This window comes from Tamandua tetradactyla, chromosome 3 (assembly GCF_023851605.1).
Source record: "Tamandua tetradactyla isolate mTamTet1 chromosome 3, mTamTet1.pri, whole genome shotgun sequence".
Lineage (NCBI taxonomy): Eukaryota > Metazoa > Chordata > Mammalia > Pilosa > Myrmecophagidae > Tamandua > Tamandua tetradactyla.
In genome coordinates, this window is record NC_135329.1 from 32,661,339 (window position 1) to 32,678,986 (window position 17,648).

Sequence of the window (17,648 nt, forward strand, 5' to 3'; positions counted from 1 at the left end):
AACGAGAACGACAACAGTATAATGGGGAATGGGGTTTCACAAGTGATTCTTCCCAACACATTAATGTTTTAAAAGGTATCGGGGACAAGATTTTTACAAATAATGAGACAAACTTGACAAAAATATGAAGAATTTAAGAAAAATGCTAAAATCCTTCCCAAAGAACCTTCCTTTTGTGCAAGTAGTAGATGACTCATTTACTGACTTCAATATCACTATGCCTTCCACTATATTAACTATTTAGTGATGCTGTGGGTGCAGATGAAGGCTACACCCTGGATCAGAGCTTTAATTTTGGCAAAATTGATCTCTAGTAGAAGTGAATGACTGACAAGCATCTATATACTAAAGAAGAAAAATTATGTCCCAGGATAAAATAAAACCTACAATGATCTGACTATGATGCTGAGTACAAATGACAATGGAAAGTTAATTATGCTGTACTTTTACAGGTGCTCCCAGGCACAAAGTTACATAGTTGTAAGCAATCCAGCCTTAATCTTATTTTTTTCCCCCACAGTCCTGTTGTTTACAGCATGTGATTTTTGCAGAGCAAGAGTTTTTTCAGGATTGCATACATCACACTACTCTAGGTATGAGTGTACCACTAATTGATTATGCCATACAATAAGCTAAATAATACACTCCTGCCTCAGAGGGCCCCCTTCAAAATCTCATAGCATGTCTGACAAATATCATCTTTTATAAATCATAAAAGCCTTATGAGGTATACATCAAGCCCTCCCCCTCAAATCACTACATCTCATAAACTACCTTAAAGACACTAGGTGATGACTCCCAGGAATGAGCTTGGCCCTGGCACTGTGGGATCGACAATGCCTTCCTGACCAAAGGAGAAAAAAGAAACAACAAAATAGGTATCAGTGGCTAAGAGAATTCAAACAGAGTTAAGAGGCTATTCTGAAGGATACTCTTAAGGAAGCTTCAGCTAGATACTGTTAATAGCCACAGCTTGCCAAACCCAAACCAACTCCATTCCTATTAACTCTAAAGAACACCCAGGACTCTATATGAAATCCTACAAGAACTGCATGCACTATATTAACTTTTCAGAAACCTAAAACCTTCACGTGGTTTCTGGGTCAGATAAGTCCTGAAACCCAGAGGTGCCTGTCTCTCCAAGAACATCAACCAGTCCCATCCCCCTATCCCATATTGTCAACAACCCCTTTCAACCCCTTTTATTTTTTTTAAAGGTTTTTGTTGTTAAATATATATACAAATTATTATTGTTAAATATAATACATATACATATATATATATATATATATATACATAATCCAAATATCCCCCTAAAGATTGGGAGAAGGATCAAAGGAAAAGTAGTTATAACACAGAAGTTAGGATCTTAAAAATGAGTATGACTGTTGAATCACTATATTGACATTTTAGTTTCCAGACCCTTAGAGCAGCTAGAAGGAAAAACGTGAAATTGTGGTACGCTAGTCTGAAGTTATTATGCACCCCAGAAAAGCCATGTCCTTAATCCTCATTCAATATTGCTGGGTGGGCTGTTTTTTATTGTTTCCACGGAAATGTGACCCATCCATTCAAGCTGGGGTTGCTTACTGGAAAGAGGGAACCATTTTGGAAAAAGCTTTAGAACCAACATAGCCCATACAGCCAGAGACCTCTGGGGATGCATTTTAAAAAAACCTCCCTGGAGAAGCTTTTGAAGAAGCCTGGAGAGAAAGCTAGCAGATGGTGCCCTGTGCCTTTCCAGCTGAGAGAGAACCCCCAAATGTCATCAGCATTTTTCAGCCAAGATATCTTTTCCTGGATGTCTTAGTTTGGACATTTTTATAGCTATGCCTTAATGTAGACATATTCAGGGCCTTAGAACTGTAAACTTGCAATAAATTTCCTTTTTAAAAGTCACTCTGTTTCTGATATATTGCATTCCAGCAGCTTACAAACTAAAACATATGGTTGCAAATCAAACTTTGAAATCTGTTCTATAACTGATGGTTAAAATATATTTTGAAATTTATTGCTTTTTCGTATAGATGTTATATTTCACAATAAAAAGTTTTTAAAAAATGCAGTCCTTATCAAATAGTGGGAACTCTGAAGATAATCCACAAATGCTACAACCCTATTCTAACACTCTAATTTTCCAAGTTTACAATTTAAGTAATTGCTTTTAACTTCAGCTTCATTTTGACAATTACTGTTGAATCTGCAAATTAAGTAATCAGTCCTTTTTGTAGCTTCTCTTTTCTTCCAATCCATGGGTATCCCATCACCCACTAGCTCTAACCCAAAACAAGTGAGATTCCTTCAAATTCTGAATACATAATTTTTTTATTAGAAACCATAATTTTTTTCCTTCAGAGAGAGCTTTGATGAAAACTGCTTTATGGAAGGCAAAATGGCAGCATCCTCAACATATAGGGCTATTTATAAGAATTTAGGTAAACACTCAAGCGCTGCATTCTTCATGACCAAGCAAAATGACAAATTTGGAATTTTACTCATTTTTATCCAGAATCATAAATCAACATAACATTCAACCCACTCTGCACTCTCCCCATACACCAATGTCTCTCCTAGGAGCCAGCCATTTCCTCTCTTAGGATATCTGACCTGAGATTTCCTGTTACAAGGTTCTTAATCACCTCATTGCCACAGAACATCCAAGATGGGGCTCACAGGGATGGGTCCGTTATTTTGTTGCATGTAGATTTAGGTGTGCTTGCTGATCCACTGTGCTAATGTTTTACCAGCGTAGAGTAATGAAATAGAATATTTAATGAATCCCTTTCCATTCCAGGTCTTAGCTATCTCTCCCACGAATTTATCAAGCAAAACTTTAGTTCAGCCATTTTTCCTTTTCTGCCTCCTCCACTGATGTCTATAATAATAACCATTTATACCTATCAGGTCACTTCTCCTCTTTCATTCGCCGGTTTCCTTTTTAGGAATCCTATCCTTGGCACCAATCTCAATAAATATAACTTCTCTGAAAATCTAAGATACTAAATTCACTCTGGATTAAATATCAATTTTCCCAATGAAATAAAATGCCTCTACTCTGGCACTTCTGAGCACCAACAGTGATAAATTGTATTCATAATAATAACCTTGAAGGATTTCAAGCTTCCAAAGGGGCTTCTGAACTGGAAGAATATCCAATTACATTCGAAACACTTTTAATGTTAAAGTGTCCTTAGAACATTCTAAATTTTAAGCATAGTATATGGCAGCAATACTTATTTGATTAAGTCACACTTTTCTCCAACCCATTCCAGCTAAGAGTAAAGTTCAATTCAAAGATTCTTTAAATACTGGTGTTTCACTAAAATCACCTGCAAATCTGATATACATAGTACTTAAATTTACAAAAAGAAAACTTCTCAAGTGACTCTAATACACACTCCTCCCTGAGAATTACTGCTATAAATATTGTACACATCAGCCTACACAGACGTGGTTGTCATTTCTGTCTGTGCACTGCTTGGGGAACTTTCTGAAAACATAGAGTTCTAAAATATATAGACTCTGGATTATAATCTACTACAGTGGAACTCAAATACCTGACTTACTAAGAGATTCTCATGCACTGTCAAGGATTGGAAATAACTACCTTATACGTTAAGGCTAGAGCTGCTCCTCCTGGTATTTTCAACAAGTCAACACAAATGTTGATGTTGTTTTGTGTCAACATACGGCATTTAGGTAGGATCTACAGGGATAAACGACGGCCAAGAGGGTGCTGTCGTAGTTCTTCCTGTAATGTGGAAACCACAGTATTGGGAGGCACATTTATTTTGAGAAAGGGATTGGGATGAAATACTGAAATCATTTCTGAAAGACATAGACCTAGTGGTACTACTCAGCTGTTGGAACCATATCAGCTATTAAAATCAAGTAAAAGAGTCATAAGCCTACCCTAATCCCTGCAGAGTTTAATACATTAGACTAGAAATTAGGCCTCGAAGAACCTCAGCCTGTACACCAAGAGGCCCTAGTATTTCAAGAATAACATTCCTCCACTTAACAACAGGTGAAGAAAAGCTAAGTTTCAAGTAAAGCAAAGTAATTTTATCTGCTCACAGCTCATTAACCAGGGCATTCAAAGAGGGAGAAGAGCCTCTTGATCATTACATGAGAGCTTGATGTAGAAAAAAGCACATATTTTGCCATCAGCAAGAGTTAGCCCAAAACCTTCCTCCAACCAGGCATTGGGGAGAGGCTGGAGACAGAAGAAAAACATATTTTGTACTCAGACTCTTCTACAATAGTATAGTTTATTATTAATTTTTCTACCACATAAAGGTATGACTTCATTATAAAATTATTTTGAAGTATTTTTTAACATTTGAAAAAGAAAATTAAAAGTTCCTTCTTTTAATGACATTAAAGAAACCTGCTTATCTGAAATCAATTGTTCTAGTTTGCTAGCTGCTAGAACGCAATATACCTGAAACAGAATGGCCTTTAAAAAGGGGAATTTAATAAATTGCTAGTTTACAGTTATAAGGCCGAGAAAATGTCCCAATTACAACAAGTCTATAGAAATGTCCAATCAAAGGCATCCATCCAGAGAAAGATACCTTGGTTCAACAAGGTCGATGAGGCTCAGGGTTTCTCTCTCAAGTGAGAAGGCACATGGTGAACACAGTTAGGGCTTCTCTCTCATCTGGAAAGGCACATGGTGAACATAATGTCATCTGCTAGCTTTCTCTCCTGGCTTCCGGTTTCATGAAGCTCCCCGGGAGGCGTTTTCCTTCTTTATCTCCAAAGGTTGCTGGCTCGTGGACTCTGCCTCATGGTGCTGCAGCATTCTCTGCTCTCTGTGTTCCCTCTTTTAAAGGACTTGAGAAACTAATCAAGACCCACCCAAATGGGTAGAGACATGTTGTCACCTAATCCAGTTTAATAACCACTCAAGATTAAATCACAACTCCAGGGAGATGATCTGACTACAGTTTCAAACATACAGTATTGAATAGGGATTATTCTGCCTTTATGAAATGGAATTTAGATTAAAACATGGCTTTTCTAGGGGACATACATTCTTTCAAACCAGTACATTAATCTTTCTTTCAAAAGTACGCTCAAGGCTATTCATATCGGCTAGGAAAATATATTTTAGATTTAAATTAGGAGAAGGAAGGGCTCCACTGGAATTTCCCCAGCAAAGAACAAGTGTGAAATTATTTTTTTGAATGCAAGGGAAACAAATTAGTATTATCTGACATCATCCAGAAAATTTAAAAAACCTTCCTTCACCATTTAGCAGTAACTTAACAGTTTACTTAGTAACTCTAAGCCCATTTCTTCATCTGTAAAACAGGCACAAAAAACTTGTGAAAATTAAATGAGATAATACAGGTAAAAACAAAAATCTCAATAGTTTCCTTTCCTCTCCTTACTAATTTCTCTATGCACCGCCACTCTCCTTTAATTTTAGTAAATACACTCTATACTCCAACCCATACATATACTTCTATTAGTGCTAACCTCATTTTGTTGTAATAATTACATATATGTTCTCTCCAACACTAAGCAAGGAACTAGGAGACAAAATGAAGATTTCTTGTTCCTCTAAAACTAGCATAAAGCTTAAACTCAACTGCTTACTGACAACCCACTTTTGACCCACCAGTGCCTAGTTTCTTTAGGACAGATTCTATTTACTAGGGAACTGAGGCAGAGGCTCTCAAACTTTAAAGAAGGCTTTTGTAATATACAAATCCCACCAACAATTCAGTAATTGATTCAGAAAAGGATTGTCAATGGATGCTGAAAGGATTAAGTAAAAAAGTTTGCTAGGAAACAGGATATTCACACCTTGTCTAAGTATTATCCCATGAGTTATGCGCTAATTGCAAACAAAAGAAGGTACCTTTTACAGAGAAATTTGGCGGTCACAACTTTAAGCAAGACACCATCACTAACAAGGGGAGGAACCTGGTTGCATATGCCTAGAAATACAATGCAGATATGAAGCAGAAAGCACTACTTTTAACAAAATATTTAGCCTGACTATAATCAAGCCCCTAGATTAGCCTCCAAGTTTACCAGAAATACACAGAACAAACACCACCTGGATGAAATAATTATGCAATCCAAAATACATAACACATAAGAAAACAGACCTGGACTCTGTCAAAAAGCCAACATCATGAGAGGTAGGGGGAAAAACAGTAAGGACACTGTGCTAAATTAAAAAAAAAAACAAAACATACATGCCATGATGAACCTGGATTAAATTCCTGTTTGGAACTGGGGAAAAAACTTTAAAAGACATTCTTCAGAACGACTAGGAAAATCTGAATATGAAACAGATAATAGGTGATTTTATGTAATTATTGTTAATTTTCTTAGGTTTGCTAATGGTACTGCAGTTATGTAGAATTATTTAGTATGTGAGGTGAAATATTCACACCTGGAATATGATGAGATATATATATATATACACACACAGAGAGACACACAGATAGAGTTTTCTTAACTACTACTGAATCCAGGTGGATGGTAGGGTGTTCATTATACTACTCTTGCTACTTCTCTGTATACTGACAAACTCCCATAATAAAAACTCAGTTAAAAATAAACATTTCTGGGTCCAAGTTCCTGAGGGTTTGATTTCCTAAGTCTGCAGTAAGGCCCATGAATCAGCATTTTAACAATCTCCATAGGATGTTACCAGACGGGAGGTCTCTGACCACACTTGAAGAAAAACAGCTGAAGGGAGAAGTGTGTGCCTGCTGTGTGGAAGGCCTTAGGTTCTCAATTTCCCTGCCAACAGTACTGGCAGGCTTCCCTTTCATAAAGCTTCTAAAGCCATGGATTTAGTATCTTCCTCATCCTCGCTCTCTTTCCTCATTTGTCCAGAATATTTAAGATGGACTGAAACATGGGCATTATGGTGAAAGAGAAAGTTTCTGTTTTACGTACCTATGAATGTTTGAGGATATCTGGCCAGCAGAAACAATACACATCAATTCTACCTCACTTCCAAGACTGCTGTGAAGAAAATTGTTGTTTACCTTTCTGTAAACAGAATACTCAAAATTCTTCCTAGAAATGAGTGATGAGCATACAGCCCATGCTCTATACTTTATGACCAAGATAAAACAAAAATAGCTTCGCCCTGGAAACAAAGACAAAATTATAGCATTTAACAACAAAAATTATTTTTAAAACCACACGTTGATATTTCAAGATAAAGGAATACCCAAGAGGAAACATTTTGTTGCTAAGGGTACTAAGTTTTTAGGTTCACTAAGATAATGTAATATACCAAGATCTAAGCACATTAGACATAAAGAAAAGAAAAATCTAAGGTTGAATTTTATGTAGATATGTATTGCCATTGTTACAATATACACTGAATCCTTCAAGCAAATTCCAGCTTTCCCCAAAATTTAACGTAGTCAAGCCAAAAAAGAACCTATACCTTAATCTACCAGCAATAATAAAATTTAATTCACAGATTTTGTAAAATAGTTCACAAATGACATGGACACTATCAATTTAAAAAATGTACAAACAGCACTAACTTTTAAAAGTTAAAGAGCATATATCAAACAATTAACTGCAAATGATTTCAAGCTTCTCCTCCAACAAAGAAATAATCTTGCTAAACAATTCAAAAAAACCTCCAAAATATAGGGCTTAAAAATAAGAGTAAAATGTATCAAACAAAGGTATATGCACTGCCTTAGCTTAATCTAACAATAAATTTAAAACAAATTATTACCAAAAATGATTACTTTATAATATAGTTTAATTTTAGCTGAAATTGCAAATTCACAAAATTAGATGATATACCAGTATATCAAATTCTCAGGAAGTCTAATCTGCTATAACACTGAGTACTAAGATTTTTTTTTAAATGCCCCTAAAGGTAGCAAAGCAACAAAAAATATTGTAATTTTTAAGTAATAAATTAAAATAACAGTGCTAGGACCTAGAACTCAGCCACTCAAACTAGTTCCTAGGAAACGCATACACTTGTTCTACAAAATTTTTAACTGTTCAAATGGAGTCTGAAATCCTTAGCATTCCTGCCTTCAGACTGCTAATACCTATAGCATAATGGACTTTTTAAATCAAATTTTAATTTAACTCCTTATTTGATAAATAAATATAAGCAAATTGAGGTCTGAAGTTGTTTTAACTTGACTAATTATAAACATCTAATAAATTGCAGGTCATAGTAAATAAACACAATTTTTTAACTCCAATATTCGCTTTTACACCATACTGTAAGGTGCCTTTTATATATATATTTATCTGTAATAGTGCTAAATAATGGATTGTCATTATGCAAGGTGAAAGTCACTGAATCTAAAATTAGACTGTTTTTTTTTCCAAGAAAACTTTTAACTCTTTCTGAGCCAAATAAGAAATCCAGAATTTCTGACTAGAAGAAACACATTTAGTAAACTAAATCTTTAGCCACAAACTGCTGTAAAGCAAAATATACCATGGTGAAAATGGCAAAGTTTGAGACCCAGTTCATTTCTTTTTGCATCCCCCAGAATCTTTATAACTGTGCAGAATTTACACACTGCATAAGGCTCACTGGCTGACTTCATGGACAAAGTTTGCAACATCAAAGCAAATGATGTTAAAAGATGGACATACAGCATTACCCCATACAGCAACTGTTTAAAAAGTTGAAAAAGTGATCAGCTTTCAACTAGAGATATGAATGAACACGATCTGGATAGACTAAGGTAAATCACAATACAGGGTAAAGGATGGTATAGTTTATATTCTGAAACTTCAACTTCTGTATGAGACCAAAGAGAGAGATGTTATTTGGCGCAAAATTTATATTCTGGGTAGCATATTATCTAATTAAACTCCCATGGTCACCTGATTTGAACACCATAATTACATGGACTCTTGAATAGGGTATGAGATCTTGTTGGTTTATATTGATTAGTGTGATGCCCTAATATACCCCACAGTAATCTGGGCAGAAAATAAAAAAGTACTTGCAAAGTCCCTTTGCAGGGCTGGGGAGAAAGGAGGAAATATTAAACTTCCCCAATTAGGGAATTTCTGTTATTCTCACAAGCAGTGGGACTATCCACTTCAACAAGCTGAGCCCTTGATCTCAGGTTCTACCCCTATGAAACATATTCCTACAAAGGAGAAGCTAAGCCTACTTATAGTTATGCCTAAAAGTCACCCCTAAAGAATCTCTTTTGTTGCTCAGATGTGGTCTCTCTCTCTCTAAGCCAAATCGGCAAGTGAACTCACTGCCCTCCACCCAACATGGGATATGACTCCCAGGGGTATAAATCTCCCTGGCAATGTGGGACAGGGACAGGACTCCTAAGATGAGCCAAACTCAGCATCACAGGATTGAGAAAGCCTTCTTGACCCAAAGCAGGAAAAAGAGAAATGAGACAGAATAAAGTCAGTGGTTAGGAAAGTTGAGAGATTATCTTGGAAGTTATTCTTCTGCATTATAGAGATACCCCTTTTTAGTTTATGATGTATTGGAGTGGCTAGGGAGAAGTACCTGAAACCTGTTGAATCGTGTTCCAGCAGCCTTGACTCTTGAATATGACTGTATAACTATATAGCCTTACAATGTGACCATGTGATTGTGAAAACCTGTGTCTGATGCTCCTTTTATTCAGGGTATGAACACATGAGCAACAAAATAAGGATAAAAATTAAATAATAGGGGTGATAAAGGGTAAAAAATTAGGTAGACTGAAATACTAGTGGTCAATGAGAAGGGGGAGGAAGGGGTATGGGATGTATTGAGTTTTTTCTTTTTATTTCTTTTTCTGGAGCGATGCAAATGTTCTAAAAAATGATCATGGTAATGAATACACAACTATGCGATGATAGTGGAAGCCACTGATTGTATACTATGGATGGACTATGTGTAAAGATTTCTCAATAAAAGTATTTAAAAAAAAAGATGGGATATAAACTATTTATGATTTTTGTATTTACCAATTAGATTTCAAAACCTATTCAAAACGTAGAATGTTAGACTTCTGTAATACAGATTTTGATGTTTGTGGATCATTCTGGAAATACTAACTTTCGTCACTGGCTGTGATTTCACTCTATATCATATCATTTTTTCATCATCTTCCCTTGAATATTCACCATTAATGTCAAAGTTTTAACTGTTTTTGTCCACTCAAAAATGTGAAATAATATTCAGAGAAGCTATCTTCATATTCACCCTCCTTTACAAAGCATCTCTTTTAGCATAATTCTTTTACCCTTCACAGCTAATCATGTTTTGCATGAGTTTTCAGGTGTTAAAAGGAGAGAGAAAGCAGCTGAGTCAAGTTCATGTTTCAAATGCATCAGTTTTTGCCTTGATGGTATCAAAGATCTTGTCCATTGCAAAATTGTAAGATCATTTTCTTACATTTTTTACTAGTGTTTTTAGAAATCTTTAATCTTTCTAGAATTTTTGTTTGTTTATTAAAGATAGAGATCTATTTTTCCTCCAACTGGGTAATCAACTGCCCAGTATCATTTATTTATTAAATAATCCTTTCTCCATTCACTGATTAGAATTGCCACCTTTAGTGTACTAAATTTCCATAAACATATCAATTTCTTTTTCTGGACTCTATTCTGTTTCACTACCTATTTGCTTATTCCTCTAACAGTGGACACTGTTCTAATTACTGCCACTTTATAGTATATCTGTTTCTGACAGGATCTCAAATATTTCCTTTTTCAAAAATTTCTGGCTATTCAAACGTACACTTTTCTCAGATAAATTTTCACCCTCAAAAAAAATCCCGTGGTAACTAATTTTAATACTCTCTATAACTATTCTCTGTTCAATGTCATTTCTATTGGGAGAGAACATATGAACAGACCTTCCCATCTATAACATCTGTTTGGTACATCTTAACCTGAATGGCTGCTGAGCACGGTATCCTGAGTGTCAAAACTCTTCAGTGTGTTAAAAAACGCAATGCTTCTAATTCTGCTGAGCACCAACACATGAGACCGCTATTCGTGTTATATGTAACCAAAGCATCATTCCACTGCAAATGAAGAGACAGGAAAACAAATCAACTGTATAGGAGCCAGAGCATAATATTTGCGTCCCCCAAATGCAGCCTCATTTCTTAATATTGCAGGGTATATACTTGTACCCTTCTGTTCCCACACTCACGGACTTATGCGGAAGAGATGATGGAAAGATTCTAAGAGTAGTGAAAGGAATAAGCTGTAACATTCTTTCCTTAATCTCCTCTTTAATTACGCTTGTGCTCCTGCCCCAATTTGGTCCAGCAATCCTTTAAAGGCTCACGACTTCATGTCTCAAGGACTAAAAGCCACTACAGTGTTTTTTGTTTCACCTGTGTCCCTAAATTGCTAAGGCTTTAATCAACAAAATAACCTCCCTTGGTCTTCAGGGAGTCGGTTCTGAGACTACCTTGATCAAAAGGGGGAATGTAAAATTAGAATAGTAAATTGCTTTATTAATCATCTTAATTTGCTTAAACTTCTGCTTTTACTCAGGAAACTACAAAGAAGAAACAAAAAGCAACTGAGACAGGCTTTTGATATACCAACAATCCTTTGCAGTGCTAATTAAGACTCCTGCTTCCATGGGTAAGGAGGAACTGTAATAAGCAAGTCATGCTGAAATTAGTAAATCTGCTAGTCTTCACCAGATAAACCCACTCCTACACAAACACACTGCCTGGGCAGCTTCTGCAGATATATGGCACCAAAAGAACCTCTACCCCAGACAACTCACGTCCGTGTCTCCCCCTCCCCACTCCCCTATACCCTTTCTTTGTCCTAAAAAGTACACAAACTGTTTCCCCACCACTTTTCTTTGAGCAGAATTTTTTTCCAGTTCTGCTCCCACGCGTCACTTAGTTCAATAAACTTAGTCTGAACCTTAAAAAAAAAAATCCCATTGAGTTTGTTTCTAACCAGTAGTCCATTAAGCTTATGGATTAAAAAGCAAAAAAAAAGTCGCTTTTTTTTTTTTAACAATATTAAGATTGCCACCCAGAAAGAAAACATATAGGTGTCTTCTACAGACACATACACACACATAAATACATATACACAATTTTAAGATATGACTATGACTATCACTGATATGACCACACAGTTAAATTAATTTCCTTATTGAAAGGTAACTTTCCATTCTTAAAAAACCACAAAATCTTAAAGCTAATGGGAATTACAGACCACTTAGTCCAACTCCTTTATTTACCTCAAGCCTTCTTAAGGGAATCATTTCAACACCAAATAGAATTATTAAACTTCTTACACGCAACAATAATCATAAAATATTATCTGTATCACACAAAAGGCAAAGAAGTGTTAAATTTTTCAAACACTGTCTTGGATTTGAAGATTCTTTTAGAATGAGATCCATCCTTGGGCTCAACGAAATAAAAGCACTGAGTACCATAAGAGCATACACATGATAGCTCCAGGTACTTTTTAAACACTCATGTTTCCAAGGTAAAGTTTTTTATGGAGCTATTCAGAAACCAAACCTCACAGTACCAAATCACTTCTTTTCCAATAATTCCATCACATTTATTAAGAGCACAAATCCATTAATCTTCAAATGAAGTAAACTTGAAACCTGGTTCTAAAAGCGTTCCTCAACTTTGGCTGCCCATCTGGTCACCTGTGGAGCTTCTAAAATCCTAACTGCTTAGGCTTCACTCTGGCCATCGTCTTCAGCATGACCAGCAGTGTTCTCTGGCTTTTCTAGTTTTTAAAAACCGCACACAGAAGAGCCTATTCTCAGTCAGAGTTAAGAGAGACTACCCTAAAATAGTCAACATGAACAAAGTCCCAAAATATACTAAATATCCCTACATATGGGATGGGAGGCGGTAATAATTTTTTTTGAAAAGCATCTTCACCAGCAGCAACATTTGCTGATTATATGAAGAGCTATACAAGCTATATTATACAAAAGTCTCTAGAAACAGAGAAAATAAATAATAAACAAATTAATAGAGTGATTTTACTGTGGCATCACAATTTCAGATGAAATTTTAAAGAACTGCTGCTTCCTAACAGAAGAGAAGGCTGATACATTAAGCACTCTCCAATGGTAGTATAAAAGCAAAGAACAATATACTGAAGGAGAAAAACCCTACAATAATGAAATATGCACACTAAATGAAACCGTGACTACTGTCAAACCCTCCAAGAAAACGATCTCACTTTCTAGTAACAACACACTTCTCTAAATTGAAGCCTGGTGTGAATCATATTCCTGATGTAACTACCTGCTATCCCTGGGGAAAGCACCTGAAAAATAGAGCACATAAACTATACTGTGAGCTACGTTTTAAGTAATCAGTGAGGGCAAAGCATGCCTTTTAGTAATCAGTGAGGGCACTATTCCTACAAAAGGAGGTTCCAGAAACAGAATCATTCTACAGACAACTATTGGTTCATGCTCCAGTTTTGGCCCTGCCAAAATATTTTCTTACGTTTTGTATAATCATTTGGTGAAGGAGATGTCAAATATTCGCCATCTTGACAGAAAAGGCACAGATATATAAGTGTAACATCCTACTATAAAGGGAAACTAAATTTTCTTAAACTGTGCTTTTTCAAGCAACAGTCAAATAACTTTACATTATTAAGAAAAAAGAAAAAGTATGTGAAGGCAGGTATCTGTGGTTTCATTTATCAGTTTTGACAATGTACAACCTCACTGACATCTTTTCTTAGAATCTGGCAAAGCAAATGACATAATTCCTAGTCCTTAATCTTTATGCCATGTGACCATACGAAATAGCAAAATTTAAGTAGCATGCATGATTAAGGGAACAACTGTAACCTCAATAGACCTTCAGTAAAACTGAGATGATGTGTGTTTACACACATCGACAAGTAATTGTTTGCCAAGAAATTAAAACAAGAAAAGCATAAAAACCTTTCTCCAGAGCTTAAACATATGAACTACTTCAACACAAGTGACATGTCTAGCAAGTATTCAAAGAGCAGGTAGCTCTAGAAGTACTTCGAGAAAAATGAGTCTATTAAAAATGAAATTATTTTGCAGTATACCTATACTGGTTAAAAAATACCTTAGCTGAATTAATATGTCTTTTTTAATACTTTAAATACTTTAACTTTATGAAATATTTATAGATAAATCTCATCTTGAAAATCAACGAAAAAAATTCAGACCATAGTATAATCACAACATTTTGTTCAAAATACATATATACCACTGCAGGCCTTGGAAGTCAAGTGAAGATTAGGAAAAATAATACATTACACCATTTAAACAACTCTAAACAGCTAAAGTACACTTACAACATACTTTTCAGTTTGTTCCAATACTGTACTTTGCCCTAACACAATTAAGGTTCATGTGAATAGGAGGGAAGTATTGTGCCTAAAAAAATCTGTGAAACTCCACAATAATTTCATCATGTCCCAAAAGCTTACTACTAATAAATGTCTGGGATGGATTTCATCTAACCTAACACCAACATTCTTATGGGGCATACTTCTTACAATTCTGAAAATGCAGACAGGTAATGTTTGTTCAGTAGAAACCTACTTCTTAAATACGTGCTATTAAATTTTACTAGTATTTCAAAATCTCCCTCTTCTCCACTTTTTTTGTCCCTCTTTGTCTTCATTCCTTTGCATCTTACCAGCCTGCACCTGCAAGAGACAGAAAAAAGATTTCCCTAATGCTAAAAACACTGCCTTTGATTCAGTATAGATGTGGGTGATAGGAAGTATTTTTAGATTTAAATTTCAAATTCAAAATGTTTCAAAATTTTATTTGACCATAAGCCGCACTCAAAATAGTGAAAATTAACCTGACAGCCTTTTCAAAAAACAACTGTGTCCTTTTTATAAACTCACCAGCAGGAAATAAATTATCTGTAGACAAATACAAAAAAAAAAAAGGTGCTTGGTTCAATCAAGTAACACTGGTAAGCAACACTGGAAGGATTAGGAAAATCAAGAACCACAGATACTCCTTCTATGCTGAAGTTGCATGTAAAGTAAGACAAAGTTCTGTGCATTACTTGACTCAATTCCACACTTTCTGAAATATTTTTACTTAAAATTCTGAATAAAGATCGGGATAAACATTTGAAACGGCAATGAGCTTCATCTCAGTTAACCTGAGGTATTTCTTGGTTAACTGAAACAGTGTGTCTTAAAATCTCCCACTAGGTGTAGGATCCTAGACAGTCTAGGCAAAATGTCTTCTCACAGAATCGATATACCTGAAGTGAGAGCCTTTCCTATGTAACTTACTATTCAGTAAGATTTTTTTCTTGCAAATACTCTTACCTACAACTCACTGTTCCCAGAATACACTAAAGCAGATTTAAGCTAGAAGGTACAAGTTCACTAAGGTTTTGATGGGATCATTTCCTTATTTTGTCCAGTTAAGCAATCAGTTAGGAAGCTTGGCAAGAAATCTGCAAGTGGTTTTGGAGGGATTAAACCGGCAGCAGGGAAATTTACAAAAGAGAAAGGGGTGCAAAGTCAAGCTTAGGTCTTGTCTAAGTACAAATCACTTAAGGACAAGCCCGGCTACCAAACGCAATGTTCCACCAGAGTAGCTGTTCAAGTGGGTAATTGATTCTCTGGAAGTGAGAGTTAAAAACAAATGCCCACAATCACAACAGTACCATACAATTCTACCTGTCACTAAGAGGGCACTTCTAATCCAGAAAAAAAAAAAGTAGTTTTTCCTCCAAGGAGGGCAGAGGCTTAAAGTCATTTGCAGAGGATAGGATTGCAGAAAAGGAGGAGAAGGGGCGTGGAATAAAGGAGCACTAAAAGGAGAGGCTGCCAGGGTTTTTCCATAGGGTCCCTCATAGGCCACTGCAGAGAGAAAACAGGGGAAGAGCGGAAGATGTCTCACCGGGGCACAAAACCGAGTGCAAACTCGATGGAAGAAAGAAGGTTCCCCCCAGGACACGAGCTGGGGTGCAGAGAAAAAGCGCTAACGGCTGGTTACCTTGGGATATAAGGAACAGGGACAACCAGAATACAGCAAGATCTACAGAGATGCAGGGCTAAGGATGTGGCTGGGTCCACGCTAAGTGCAAACCAGGGATGAAGACTGAAAAAACAGCAAGACTTGGGCCTCCCCGGGCCAAAAGGCGTGGCCAGAGATACAAATAAAACGATAGTCTTTGGGAGACGCCAGAGGAAGTGCAAGACAAATCCATCCTTCAGGACCCGAGAAAGACTCGTCTGAGGGAACAACCTTAGAGGCGCATCGAGGGCAGAGCGCTCTCTGGAGGGCTCCAGCCTCAGCACGCGGGCCCCTCCGCAGGGCCGGCTCGCCGGGCCCCCGCCCCCACCCCCGCAGTGCTCTTACCTCCACACCTGCCCCATCTGCAGCAGGTGGATGACGGTCTGCCAGATCCACACGGAGAGCCGGCACAGGCGCTGCGCCCCCGGCGTGGCCGAGACCCCCGCGCCCGGCCCGCCGCGGCCATAGCCGGCCCCCATCATGGGGGGGCCCCGGCTGCTGAGTCCCTCCACGGCGCCCAGCCCGCCGCCCGTGTAGTCCTGCACGAACCAGCGGAAACTCAGGCTCTGCACCAGCAGCGACGGCACCAGCACGAAGAAGAGGGTCAGCCCGAAATAGCCGTAGTCCCCCTTGCTGTAGTAGTCGAGGGCCAGCCACAGGTCGGTGCCCACGTCCCCGAAGAAGACCAGCAGCGCCAGCACGATCCACAGGCAGTCGAGCCACGGCCGCTCCACCTGCGGCGGCGGCGGCTGGGGCCGCTCGGACGAAGGCGTCGGTTGGTGGGGCCCGGCGCCGGCGGCCGACGGCGGCTGCAACGGCTGGTCCCCCCCGTCGGCGGCCGAGGCGGCGGCGCTGCGGCGCGGCTTCCTGCCCAGGAGGGAGCGCAGACAGGCGGAGCGGCAGCCCCAGTAGCACGAGGAGGTGTTGCAGCAGTGGCAGATGTGGAGCGAGCTGCTCTCGCCGGGGTCGCTGCCGTCGCCGCCGCCGCAGCCGCCTCCCCCGGGCTCCCCGTCCTCCTCGCCGCCGCTACCCACCGCCTCGTCCAGGTTGTGCAGCTGGGCGAAGCCCACCCCCACGCCACCGCCATCGGATTTCGCCGCCATCTTGACTCTCTTCCCAGCTCCGGAGGTTGGGGGGGGGAGGGACGGGTGGGGGGGGGAAGAAGGCAGGGAACGGGGAGGGGGGAAACGAATGGAGAGGAAGGGGGGCGGGGAGGAAGCGGGGGAGCAAACGAACAGGGGGAGTGGGCCAGGGAACCCCCTCCGCTTCCGGGTAGTTAGCGTCACTTCCGGGCGAGCCCCCCAATCGCACGGCGCCCGCAGCTCCCCAGCCCTACCCTCCCGGCCAAGATGGCCGCCCTCCTGTGCCTCAGCTGCTGGGCGGGGGACCGGGGGGTTCTCCCCGCCAGGGCTCCCCTTCCCCTCTTCCGTTGACCCCGAAACCCATCAGGTTGACCCCTCGGCGTTTCAGAATTCCGCTGGGCCGAGTGAGGTGGTCCAAAGTGATCCCTGGAGGGGGCAGTGCCAGACGTTTTGGGGTCCCCTTCCTCAGCGTCGCAGCTCACAGCTTTCCTCTTGGAGAAACGCCCCCTAACACCCTCCCGGCTGCTGGCGGAGGGGCGGGACCTCTGAGGGAAGGGGTGGAGCTAGTGCAA

The 17,648-nt window shown here is 38.9% G+C and overlaps 1 protein-coding gene across 2 annotated transcripts in view; it reads right to left on the bottom strand.

Annotated features, from left to right (window-relative positions):
- The window catches only part of XKR6 (XK related 6), a 339,020-nt gene extending 321,893 nt beyond the window's left edge, over positions 1-17,127 (bottom strand). The window contains exon 1 of one of the 2 annotated variants that reach the window (XR_013172450.1): positions 16,340-16,450. Coding sequence is in view for 1 of the 2 variants with exons in the window: in XM_077152949.1 (XP_077009064.1) it covers positions 16,340-17,097 (758 nt within the window). In the remaining variant the exon portion in view is untranslated. Of the gene's footprint in view, positions 1-16,339 lie in introns of both variants that reach the window. The other variant, XM_077152949.1, reaches the window with a different exon arrangement.
- Between the last annotated feature and the right edge of the window lie 521 nt (positions 17,128-17,648).